Source organism: Hippopotamus amphibius, chromosome 6 (assembly GCF_030028045.1).
Source record: "Hippopotamus amphibius kiboko isolate mHipAmp2 chromosome 6, mHipAmp2.hap2, whole genome shotgun sequence".
Lineage (NCBI taxonomy): Eukaryota > Metazoa > Chordata > Mammalia > Artiodactyla > Hippopotamidae > Hippopotamus > Hippopotamus amphibius.
In genome coordinates, this window is record NC_080191.1 from 17,327,104 (window position 1) to 17,340,141 (window position 13,038).

At 38.0% G+C, this 13,038-nt stretch overlaps 1 protein-coding gene across 2 annotated transcripts in view; it reads left to right on the top strand.

Annotated features, from left to right (window-relative positions):
- FBXL4 (F-box and leucine rich repeat protein 4) overlaps positions 1–13,038 on the top strand; it is a 65,570-nt gene that overhangs the window by 17,855 nt on the left and 34,677 nt on the right. Inside the window, exon 3 of one of the 2 annotated variants that reach the window (XM_057739680.1) lies at positions 6,615–6,981. In XM_057739680.1, coding sequence (XP_057595663.1) covers positions 6,615–6,981 — 367 coding nt within the window. The remainder of the gene's footprint in view (positions 1–6,614; positions 6,982–13,038) is intronic. The other variant, XM_057739681.1, reaches the window with a different exon arrangement.

Below are 13,038 nucleotides of genomic sequence, written 5' to 3' on the forward strand. Positions count from 1 at the left end.
GAGGAGAACATCTCCCAGGCTGCCAGGAAGCAAATGCAGAATACAGCTCAAGTCAAGCTGGAGACTCCTGGTGTAATCACTATTCATTCTGATCAGAATGATTTTGATAATTCATTGTGAACAATATTATTAATGAATCAATTTTTTAAAAAACACAGAAAACCAGCATTTAAAAAAATAAATTTATTTATTTATTTATTTTATTGGCTGTGTTGGGTCTTTGTTGCTGCACACAGGCTTTCTCTAGTTGCGGTGAGTGGGGGCTACTCTTCGTTGTGGTGTGTGGGCTCCTCATTGCCATGGCCTCTCTTGTTGCAGAGCACGGGCTCTAGGTGCATGGGCTTCAGTAGTTGCAGCACATGGGCTCAATAGTTGTGGCTCACGGGCTCTAAAGCGCAGGCTCAATAGCTGTGGTGCATGGGCTTAGTTGCTCCGTGGCATGTGGTATCTTCCTGGAGCAGGGATCGAACCCGTGTCCCCTACATTGGCAGGCGGATTCTTACCCACTGCGCCACCTAGGAAGTCCAACCAGCATTTTTAAAATATAGATTGTTTTTTTTTCTGAGGGGAAAAAAAAGTTACTTTGAGTAGGATTCTTTCTTATGTGAGAATTGTTTCATTGGTCTCTGTCATTCTTTGCCTCTTTCCTACAAAGCCATCTGTTTTTTTCCTAGAAAGGTGAACCAATATGGGGAAAAGATCTATGCAACATGTAATGTCTTTCCTCTGATCTAAAACTTAATGTCTGCATAACTGATTTTGAGTATAAATCATGTTTTTGGGTTCCTAGCTGATAGCTGTAGTGTGTGATTGTGATTAAAGTGACAGTTTTATTTACAGATGTATCTCTACTCTGCCTAACTGATTTTTGGCCTTATTCCACAGAAAATGACATTAACTTTTAAGAGAAAAAGAATGTAACCAATATATATTATTGCAGAATAAAAAAGGGCTTTTAAAATTTTACTGATTATGAAATCCGTTTCATTGTTTAAAAAACTTGTTAGGAAATACCAAAAAAGAATATGTATTCAAAAACCCCACAATTCTTCCGTCCAGATTCAGTAACTGTTAACGTTTTGATGAATTTCTTTAGACAATCAGAAACATTGATTGAACACCTTCTCTGCCCCCTCACTGCTCAGAACAAAACAGAGCCAGACAGATGTGGGTCTTGTTCTTTGAGTTTTACAAGCCATCCTGGAAGAGGGCCGTGAGATTTCAGGGCGCATGTGCTGGCAGAGGGAAACGCCTAGCCTGTGGGGCTCAGGGAAGTCCTCCCAGAGGAAGTGACTTAACTGGCACCTGAGGGTTGAGTGAGGCTTTAGTTTGGGTAGGAAAGGTGGAGAGAGAATACCATTTGCAAAGGTGAAATCATGGGGTGAGATCTTGGTGTTCCAAGAAGTGAGAAAAGTCCCAGAGTGGAGAGAACAAGCTGTTGAAGCAAGCTTTGGGATTTCATAGAGCTCTTGGATCCAGTTTCCCAGAAGCAGACCTTGAGAGGACTACTCCGCTGCCAAAGGTTCGTTAAGAAAATGCCCCTGGAGAAACCAGTAAGGGAGTGGGGAAGGTACAGGAGTGGGGACAGTGCTCCAGGGAAGGGAAGAAGTCAGACAAGGATGCAAAGTCCTGTGAAGTCCCAGTCAGCCTGGAGGCAAAGTTGCCAGGCAGCTGGGCTCTAACACTCCTGCCTGCCTGTCTTGGGCTGTGGGCTGGGGGAGTGCGAAGGGAGATGGAAGTCTTCCAGGCACATGCCACTCTCTAGATGGAGGGGCCCCGGGAGCCCATGTAGTTCTCTGTAGAAGGCTGCAGGTGGGAGTCCTTGGGAGCAAGCTGGCAGATCTGGGATGTGGGCACCAGAACTACCAGGAGGTCTAAGCAGAGCATGGGTAGAGAAAGTCAACTCTAATAAACTGGTAAACATAATGGTATTGATGATAAAAGAGAACTGATGTAGAGTTGTCAGATTATTTACTTTGCTACCAACATCATTTTTCATCACTGTCATTTCATAAAAGAAACCCGTTTGTACTGAGAAATTAGCGTGCTCAGAATCTCGAATAAAGAGCGGTCGGTACCTTCCTGTGTATATGTGTGCGTGTCTCTGTATATACCACTGTATTCCTTATTTTTCACATTTAATCATGGAAAGCTCTATCACACACTGTTGTTTGGGAACCACTGGATTATACTGCCTGTTGCTTTAATTGCACACGGTTTTATTTCTCCCTTAGGAATTAGCAAATACGAGAGTGTGTTGGAGTAGGTAAGGAATTTATGGGAAATGAACTTGTCCCAGAACATTTAAAATTTAAAAGCAGTCTTTCCCCATTTTGTCTGATTGTATTTCTTTGTTTAATGAGAAAAGTAGGAAAGTTACAGGTAGTTCTATAACATCTCAAAGTCTTCTGACTTCGGGCCTAGTGCTCTACTAAGAAAAAAGAAAAACGGTAGTATAGGGTGTCCTGGTCCTGAGGAGATAAGATCTTAATAGATGCTTGTGTAAGAGTCAGAAAAAAAGGCTAATGCAGAGTTACACATTGGAAGAGAGACAGAAAAGAGGAGGAAGAGAATGACAAATCGAGGTCATATTAATGAAACTGATTAGAATAAAGCTATTTGGGGATAACATTTAGTGGTATGGATTTGGAGGGGGGAGTGTATTGAAAGCATTTTCACTGTATAATATTGAAGTTAAGAAAGCAAGGAGAGGGACTTCCTAGGTGGCGCAGTGTTTAAGAATCTGCCTGCCAATGCAGGGGCCACAGGTTCGAGCCCTGCCCCAGAAAGATCCCACATGCCGCGGAGCACCTAAACCCATGCGCCACAACTATTGAGCCTGTGCTCTAGAGCCTGTGAGCCACAACTATTGAGCCCATGTGCTACAACTACTGAAGCCCATGTGCCTAGAGCCTGTGCTCCTGCAACAAGAGAAGCCCACGCACCACAATGAAGAGTAGCCCCTGCTCTCAGCAACTAGAGAAAGCCCGTGTGCAGCAACGAAGACCCAACACAGCCAATAAAAAAATAAATCCAATAAATAAATAAATAAATTTATTAGGAAAAAAAAAAGAAAGAAAGCAGGGAGAAAGAAAGTGGCTGTCCCAGAAAGAATTTGCTGCCAAAGGAAGTTGCTTAAGCAATGATTTCATGAATTGGTCATGGTCTGGTCCCCTTGACTTTCTGAGTCAAGAAACATGATTTTTGACATATAAGTCAGAAATGATCAGACCCTTTACTGGTTAGTGCTATTTAAAGCAGATGTAAGTTTGTGAGTTCCAATTAGAGACAGGCTGGGAAGCAGGGAGTGAGTAGGTATACCTATTATAGCACTTTAATTTTTCTCATTTGTTTTCCTATTCTATCCCTTCACTTTCAGCTGGTAAAATGGAACAGTGTTGGCAAGAGAACTTTCTTTGTGCTGGCTACTAGATGTGCTTACTTAAGTGGGATAGAATCTATAAAAATATTGAATCGCCTGAAATGTTGTACACCTGAAACTAATATAATATTGTAAATCAATACAATATTTTAATACTATAGTATTTACAGTACTATAATTTTAAAAAAGATATTGGCATATGCTCTTGTTGGGTAAAGCAGATATCTTTCTCTTTCTAACTTTAAAATAATATGTTCTAGTTCTATTTGAATTTTAAACAAAAATTCACTTTAATGCAGATACCCCTAAATCAATTTTTGGTCTCATAGTTAATGTTAATTCAAAGGACCACAGACCTGTAAAATAATTTTTTCATCTCTTATCGCTTTTCTTTGTTGCTTCTTAGATTATCAAGAAGAATCAAAATAAAATATAAATAAACTAATGATACTTGAATTTTTTTTATATTTAGACATTTAAAAATATTTCTAAAAACCGATAAGATTTGATTTTGTTCTACTTTAAGTATGCTATCATATTTAAACTTATGATATATGTATATCTAAATATATAATGTTTATGCTATATAAAGTCAGAAGCAAAAATGAGGCTAAAATAGCATTAACCTGTATAGATTTAAACATGCTAGAAATATTGTCATTTTGAAGCATCACCTTAACTTTGTCCATTCTGCAAGGCAGAGAGAGAGAGAGGACTTTAGTAGATTAATACATTATTACAATAGAATATTTCTGCTGTAATCATTGCTTGTTCTTAAGCTTATATTTGTAACTTTATAATGTAATATGCATTGTAATGCAAGTCAAAAAGCTATACCTAAAGAACACGTTTAGTCCGTGTCTTTATTTATTGCAAAGGACCTGGAGAGGTGATTTCTATATTACATTTTCAGTGTTTCTGTTAAGCCTCATAAAAACTTCTCATTGAAGAACAATAAAATAGGCTGGTTTAGTCCACACGTGTTGCGAACCAGTACAGGCAGTTATTTCACAGGGTCCTGAGTGGTCCTTGTTTCTTAAACATGAGACATCCCTCCAACATCATCTGATGTCATTTTCTAGCAGCAACAAAAGGCTGAGCAAAGCCAAAGTTTGAATTTTCTCCTTTTACCTCAGGATTCTTGGAAATGTACTGTCCAAAATTAGGAATGCATTTTCCCATGAACGTGGTTTTAAATGTTTCGTACTTGTGTTCCTGTATGGCCAGCTCAATTAACTGTGTGGACTTCCCATAGAGTGTTCAAATCAATTACATTGTTAGGAACCCTCAAGGTTTTTGCATTTAGGGGCACTTCTTAGGTCAAGGCTGGCGTTCCAAAGTTGCTTTTCTCCCTTGTCACAGAAGGCGAGAAGGTGCCCAGCTAGCTTTCCTGAAATCTGCCACAATCGGCTCTGTGCCTTAGAACTCTTCCCCTGCCACCCAAGATTAGTTATAGAGAGGGACCAGTCTCTCCCTTCCTACTTGCAGTTTGTCTACAAATACTCACAGGCTCTTTACATGCTTAATGGGCTTTATTCCTAGTTTTCAGGAAAGAAGTAGCAAATCTAGCAAATATGGGGTGATTATAAGGATTCTGTTAACTGTAAAAATCCCTACTGTTATGGTTAGTGATATGTGTACTGGAACCCCCACTGAATTTCTGCCTTATGCTTTTATTCCTAAAGGTAGAAATTACCAAACTTCCCTTCTCCCGAGATTGGTGCTATATGCCTTTCTTGTCCCCATCTTCGCCTAAAGACCATTATGGTGCTTGTATGTCGATGGCTTCTGTGGTTTTGGCTCAGATTTCTCCCCTGAGTTTCACATTCTTTTGTCTATTTCAGTTCCCTAAATGCCATGCTGTAATCAGTTTTTACCTAGATCTTACTAGGCCACTGGGGCAAGGAAATGAACTGACAATGTATTGAAGGGGAAAAAAATTGATAAGATTAATAAGCATATGAAAACATTTTAAGTGTTAGTAGGAGTCAGTGAATTATAAATTATGTCACAGAGATATGGCTCACTGTGAAGTTAGAGATTATTTTTAAAAATAAAGAATGCTTCCAGTGGTCATTCTTATATACTATTGGCATAAGCTTCTTTGAAAGCAGTTTGTAGTATGTATTGGGAGACTTAAACATGTTCTTAATCTTTGACATAAAATCTTTATTTAAAAGTTCTGCTAGCTAAAGTAAATAAATAGAGAAGTATTTACTGAAGTATTTTTGTCTGTGTTTTTAATTTTCTCTGATATAGTAGCAAACAATATTATAGAAATGGTTATTTATGCCATATATGTGGGACTCTTATGTATCTAATGATGCTATGTTGTGAAGAATCTTTAAATAATTTTGGAAAATAATTCTATAAGAAGACCTATATAAAGACATGGAATATGAGTTTGGCCTTAAACAAAAGATGGGCATTTAATTGTAGGTTAGGCATTTCATTGGGAGGAGAGACAACATGAGCAAACACCTTTGTGTGGAAATAAGTTTATTTTCTGGAAAGTAATGATTAACCTGGCTGAAACATGGAAGTTCATTTTGAAGGACTAGGAGAAAATGTTATTCACCTGTTATGTGTCAGCTACTTGCTAGGTACTGAGGACACAAGGATGACTAAAAGATGACCATGATGGGAATTTAGGAGAAGGGCATATATGAGACAATTTTTTTCAAAAAAAAATTTCAAATTTTTTTCCTCTCCAATATATTATCTCATATATGCCCTTTTCATGAAAACTTTGATAAAACTTAATGACTAGATAAAAGAAAATAAAGGACAATGAAAGTTTTGAATTTGTATGATGCCAGTGGCAGAAACAGAAAAGGAGACCCTCGTGAGGCAAGGTGATCAGTTTAGTTTGCACAGTTGGTTTAGGGCGTGCATGCAGGAGTGCTTTCTACTGTGGGCTTTAATGCTTGGAGTTTACTTTTTCTGTAGAACTGAATGTTGTTCATGTACCTCTGACTACCCATTCCAGTTTTTAACTCACCAACATAAAATCTGCTAAAAAGAACTTTCTAGGGAGTTGTAAAAATAATTTAGTAAAAATATTTTAAGTAATAGCGTCTATGGCGTTTAGGTTTTAAATTTTTTTCATGTCCTGGAAACAATTCTTGGTTTGATTCCACCTTGTTTAATGCTTTTGCTTCACACTGTATGGTATTGGGCTGGGCCTCTAACATGAAGGTAACAGTAAATCTCATTCTAAACTGTCTTATAGGGAAGTTTCTTTCTTTGGCAGATGGGAGATACTTTGGTCAGAGAAACCTACGAAGGTGAATGCTTCCCAGGCTCGCCAGTTTAAACCTTGCATTAAGCAGATAAATTTTCCCACAAATCTTATACGGCTGGAAGTAAATAGTTCTCTTCTGGATTATTACACTGAATTAGATGCAGTTGTATTACATGGTATGAAGGATAAGCCATTGCTTTCTCTCAAGACTTCACTTATTGACATGAATGATCTAGAAGAAGATGACTGTGAAGAAAAGGATGGTTGTGGAATGGACAGTCTGAACAAAAAGTTTAGCAGTACTGCCCTCAGGGAAGGACCGAATAATGGATATTTTGATAAACTACCTTATGAGGTAAGCCAAAGATATTTAGTAGCAATATTAGACATACTATCATTTTAAAAATGTTTAGATATTAATATTTATTTTGCTAGATGTCAGAGAAATTGGAGCATTAGCAAGGTATACATGACCTGATGTATTGTGTATTTTGACTTTGGGAAAACTAGACAAAACAGTGTTCAGTAACTTCGCCACTTTTGTTGTGGATTGACTTTCGTGATTCTGAATAAACTATTAAATGTGTGTTAATTTATCATGGATTAACAATAACCAAAATACGTAAAGCAATAATAAATTACACTCGAATTCATAATTATACAGTGTAAATATGGGCAGTATGCGCTTAACTTGAGACTTACGTTAAATATGATTTGCTATTGAAAAATAAGAGTATTAATAAGATTGTGAGAGGAAGTCTTATTCTGTTTAATAGTGCATGGTTTCTCCAAGTGTCATGTACTCTCCTATACTAATTCCATTCTGTATTCTTCTAAGTGGCTGTGATTTTTGGTTGAGGCAGGTACAGAGTGCCTTCACCTAAAGTCTTACTTTCAGTGTGACCCACGGGGGCGTTTCCAGGGAAGATTTAGCACTCCTGGCTCCCAGGCATCAAATGCCATTAGCACACCCCTTGGGGTGGAGGTGGGACCAGGTATTTCTGTCTCCTGCTGAGAAGAGCTGTGTGTGGTTAAAAATAATGTAATCAGATCTTTTAAAGAAAATTTGATAAACTCAAACTTTAACCAGTTCAACTATATCCCCCTTCCAAACTGGTGGGTATTTCAGGTTTCATTGTGATAATGCAAGTGGCTTAACTTGAATGCAAAACAGTAAGATAGCCTGTCGACTGCCTAACGGTAACTATAATGCCTGTTCAACATTCCACAGTTCAAACGCTATGGTACATCCTGTGACGTAGCTAAAGCTGCCAAATAAAGATGAATCTAAGGATCCGAGATAATTCAGTCAGTAAGCCATGGGACCAGGATCCAAACCAGGCCTTCTAGGTCAAGTCTTGTGTTATGGAAGGAAGCTCCATAGATTGGACAAGACCCCCGGCCCTTAGAGGGAAGAGGGAGGAAGGGTGGAGGAGGAGTTGAGCTGGGAGAGAAGAGCATGGGATGTTGCCAGTGTTGTTCCCGGGGGGCTTCAGGGAGGGTCTGTCTTGGCAGCAGTGGGAGCAGTTCATCTGGGGGAAACTCATTCACTTCCTTGATTCCTACCCATTTCCTAAAACTACAGTATAGAACCTTAAACTCAGCAAATGTAAAGAGTTTGTTGAATTTTATTCAGGCTTGATAAATGCTTAACATATCACATTCAAATGAATAACTGAGGGGAACTTCAGGCAGAGGGACAAGAGTGTCCCAAGGCGAGAAGTGAAACTGTGTGACCTGTTTGGGAACTCCAGTATTTCACTGTGGCTGAAATAAGATTTGATAGCAGAAGCTGCAAGAGATGAACGTGGATACAGGCTCAGGCTTGCCTCAGTGTATCGCTACACAGGCCACCATCCACACAGAAGACAGTGCTTGGGACATCCAGCTCTGGCAGTGCCTAGTCCACCCTGCCACGCTGTAGAGGGCTCTGTGGGTTTTCCTGAGAGGTCTGCATTTTATTTCTTCAGCCAGTGGTCCTTAGGGTGCTGTGTCTCTGCTGTACGCAGCAGAATCAGTTGAGGGGAGTTGTAGATATCTTAGATTTTATAAATCATTTACTTTTGGTAAAAAATTAGAACAAACCCAAGATTACACCTATAATAATTTCACACTCATTTTCTTGTGTTCTCTTAATTCTTCATATGCTTTTTTGAGTGCGAGAAAAAGATGTGGAGTAATGGCTAGCATTCCAGGAATTATCCATAAAATGCAGGCATTGTTGCCCATGCTTCGGCCCACAATTAGAATAATTGCCCAGGTGTTTAGCCTCATGTAAATCTTGTCTTTCGTGTGTGCCACAGTATGAAAAAGATGGTGAACCTTTTCTTTCGTCAGTAGGGAATTGAAGGTTTCATTTTATTTATTTTAAAAGAAGAATAACAAAATGAGATTTCTTTCTTAGATTATTCTGTTGGTAAGTGAAGAAGAGACCAAAAGGAGGCCAGGGTGGGTAGTAGGGGTATCAGTGAGGGAGCTACTGCAGTAATTTAGGCAAGAAATGTTGAAGCCCTGGGTATTGGCAGGTGCGGAAAGGAGGTGAGTTGGAGAAGTATTCCAGAGATGCAGGAGGTAGTCAAAGTGACTAGTGAATGTGGACATGAAGTAGAACATCACTGTGACCGTTAGGCTTCTGGTTTTAGTGACCTGGTAGGTGGCTATGCCATTCATCATAAACCAGTGGGTGAAGGTGGGAAGGGTGCCTGTGATTCATCAAAGCCAGCTTCTCTGATTGAGGACAGTAGGCAGTTGCTATTTGAGTTTTAAACTCAGGAGGAAGGTCTGAATTTACATTTGTGTGAGTCTTCTCAGAAGAGGAGAGGGCCACCACGGTAGATGAAACTGACCAGGAAGACTCTGAGGGTATGAATAAAGGGCCAAGAATAGAATTCTGGGATTACGAGCATGTAAGAGTCCAGTAAAGGAAGACAAGTCAGAAAAGGCACTTGGGACAAAGATGAGAGTGTCTTAAAAGCAACGATAGGAAGCTAAAGAGGTAAAGAGAACACCAATGCAGAGAGCTCAGTGACAAGTGCCTACAGGTTTTGGTTATCGGGAGATCTCTGATACTCCTTTACATTGTCAGTTCAATGGAACTATGACCATAGGGTGAGATGAGAAAAACCTTACCATATCTGGTTAAGGCTTCAAGGAGAGGGGAAGAAGCAGAGACAAAAAGCGTTCGCTCTCTGAGCTTAAGCAGAAAAATACTTCTTTTAATATACACTAGTCATGGGCAAGACTGTCCACCAATAGTGAATAATACTTGGCATCCTAACACTTTACCCCTTCATGTCACACTCAAAAAGGCATATCAAACTGGGGGAGAGTGAAATTATTATAGGTACTATTTGTTCTAATTTATCTTTTAAAAGGAGAAAAGACGAGTGGCAGAAGATGCAGCAGGGTGGGAAGGTTTCTGTTTGTGATGCAAGCTGGGAGAGATTTCAGTTTGCTTTTATGCTGTAGGAAAGGAGCCCCTAGAGACTAAAAGCTCCCGGTACATGCAGGGGGTTTAATCAATAACAACAAAATCACATAGGAGAAACTGAGAGAGAGAATCAGTCGTCCTGAAGGACATTAATTAGCCATGATGAAAACAGTACAGTGCATAAAGAGTTAATGCTCCAAAACACTGAATGGTCTCACAGTGAGTAAAAAGAGAAACTCTTTTTTAAAAAGTTACCCAAATTATAGGTAATCCAAGTTATTTAAAGGAAAAAAAAACCCCACATTTAAATATCTCAAGTGATATAATGTTTCCATAGTTGAAAATAATTGTATTATGAGTAGAGTGTTTTGAGGGCAAATCAGCTGTGTTTTGAGAGTCCTTCGCTACACATCACATCCTGCTTTCAGCACAGTGTCAAATGGTACTTCAGGCAGGGATCCCTGCATATAAAAACATCTTTTGACAGACACTGGATACTAGATGGGTAATGATTAATGGGTATTATCTTGTAGGCCTAAAACCTGTTATTTTTTTGCTCAATCAAAATCCAAAAGTGCTTTTTCACATACCAATGTCCTGGTCTCAATAACTTTATTATTCTTTTTCTATTTTGGTATTTGCTTAAAATATAATATTAAGGATCATAAAATGTTTTCACACAATATACCTCTTTTAATATTGGTGACTTTTGTTTGGAATGATGCCAGCAATTGCTGGGATTTATTTAAATTACAAATCATCTGGAAAAAAGTAAATTATTTATCCTCTAATACAGGGATATATTTAACTTTTAATGCCTGTTTGCACTAACTGCTTAAAAATTTTACTGAAATAACTTTTAATAATGTAGTTAAAACAACAGAAGTTTAATTCATTCTACAAATATTTAAGGACCCACTGTTGCCAAGCCCAGATGGCTCATAGGTTCTTCCAAACATTTAGGAAGCAATCAAATCCCATGTTATTTAAACTCTTTCATAGCACAAAGAAGAAGGAAGGTTTTTAACTTCTTAGTAAAGCTGATAAAGCGCTATAGCACATAAAAATAAAGTTACAGACTAATTTTACTTCTGCAAACAAAATATAGTGAGTAGAATTATTTTAAAATATAATGCAAAAAATCATTCAGGATGTATTCCTGGAATTCAAGGGTGTTTAGGTATTAGAGAATCTATATGATAATATTACAGCACTATAAAATACTAACATAGTCAAAGGAGGAAAATCCTACGATCATCTCAGTAGATGTGCAAAATTGGTTGACAAATGGCAGCTGGATAGATATCCAAATTTTTATCAGTGTCTGTTAAAAAGCAAATACCTTATTAGGCTATCTACGAATTATCTACTACCAAATATCAGTAACCAAAAGCTAACATCATTATTTAATTATCAAACACTGGAAATGTGTTGTTCAGTGTGGTAACCACTAGCCACATGTACTGTAGAGCACTTTATGTCTAATCTGAATTGAAATGAGCTGAAAGTGTAAAATACACACAGGATTCCAAAGATTTAATATGACAAAAAAGAAAGTATCTCACTAATAATTTTTATGTCGAACGTATGTTGAGGTGATCATTTTAATATATCTCATCAAATAAAATATATTAAAATTAATATCACCTATTTCTTTTGAATTTATTATTTTAACTTCATTGAGGAATAACTGACAAATGTAATTGTATATATTTAAAGTGTACAACATAATTTGATATACATTGTGTAGTGATTACCAAGATCAAGATAATTGACACATATATCACCTCACACTGTTAACTCTTTTGTGTGAGTGTGTGCGTGTGGTGAGAATGCTTAAGATCAACTCTAAGCAACTTTCAAGTATACAGTACTGTACTGAGTCTTTTGACTTCTAAAAAATTGTAGTGGACTTCCTAGGTGGCGCAGTGGTTAAGAATCTGCCTGCCAATGCAGGGGACACAGGTTCAAGCCCTGCTCCAGGAAGATCCCACATGCTGCGGAGCAGCTAAGCCCGTGTGCCACAGTTATTGAGCCTGTGTGCCGCAACTACTGGAGCTCCATAACAAGAGAAGCCACTGCAATGAGAAGTCTGTGCACCACAATGAAGAGTAGCCCCCCGCTAGCCACAACTACAGAAAGCCCATGTGCAGCAACGAAGACCCAACACAGCCAATAAATAAACAAATAAATAAATAAGTAGAAATAAATTTATTTAAAAAAAATTGTAGTTAGAGTAAAAATTTTAAAATTAGGTATGTACCTCACATTTATGGCTCACATACAAATTGAAGTCAGGAACAAGACAACAATGTTATTTAACATGATTCTGGATTTAACCATCCAGTGCTGGAAGATGGGAGAAAGAAATAAGGGGCATGATTTTGGGAAAGAAGGTTGTAAAATTATCATCATTTGGAGACAATATGATTATGTATTAGAATACTCAGGAGAATAGACCAGAAACTATTTGGAACAGTAAGTCGGCACGTTACAAAGTTAATAGTTAAAAATCAGTAGCTTTAGGAACTCTAGCATCAAAAAAGATCATTAAATGATAAATCATGCCATGCGCTTGAGTAGGAAGACACAATAAAGATGTCAGTTTTCCTTGAAGTAATCTATGTGTTCAGTGAACTTCCAGGTAAGATGCAAACATAATTTGTTGTTTGTTTTTTAATAGAAAAGTTCACCTAAAAACTATGGAAATACTCAGGAAAACTCTGGAGAAGAAGAGTAATGGAGGGAACACTAGTCACACCAGATAAAAAAGCTTATGATGAAGCCACGGTACTGATATTTGTGGGCCAACAATGAAGACAGATTCTCATTTGCAACCAAACAATCCAGTGCATTCCCACACCTAAACTTTTAAAAAGTCAGAACAAAAGTTATTTATTTGACCCAGAAGGTTATTGATATGGGAGAAATAAATGGAACAGAATAGAGTGTAGAAACAGACCAACAGGAAAGAAGGGAACA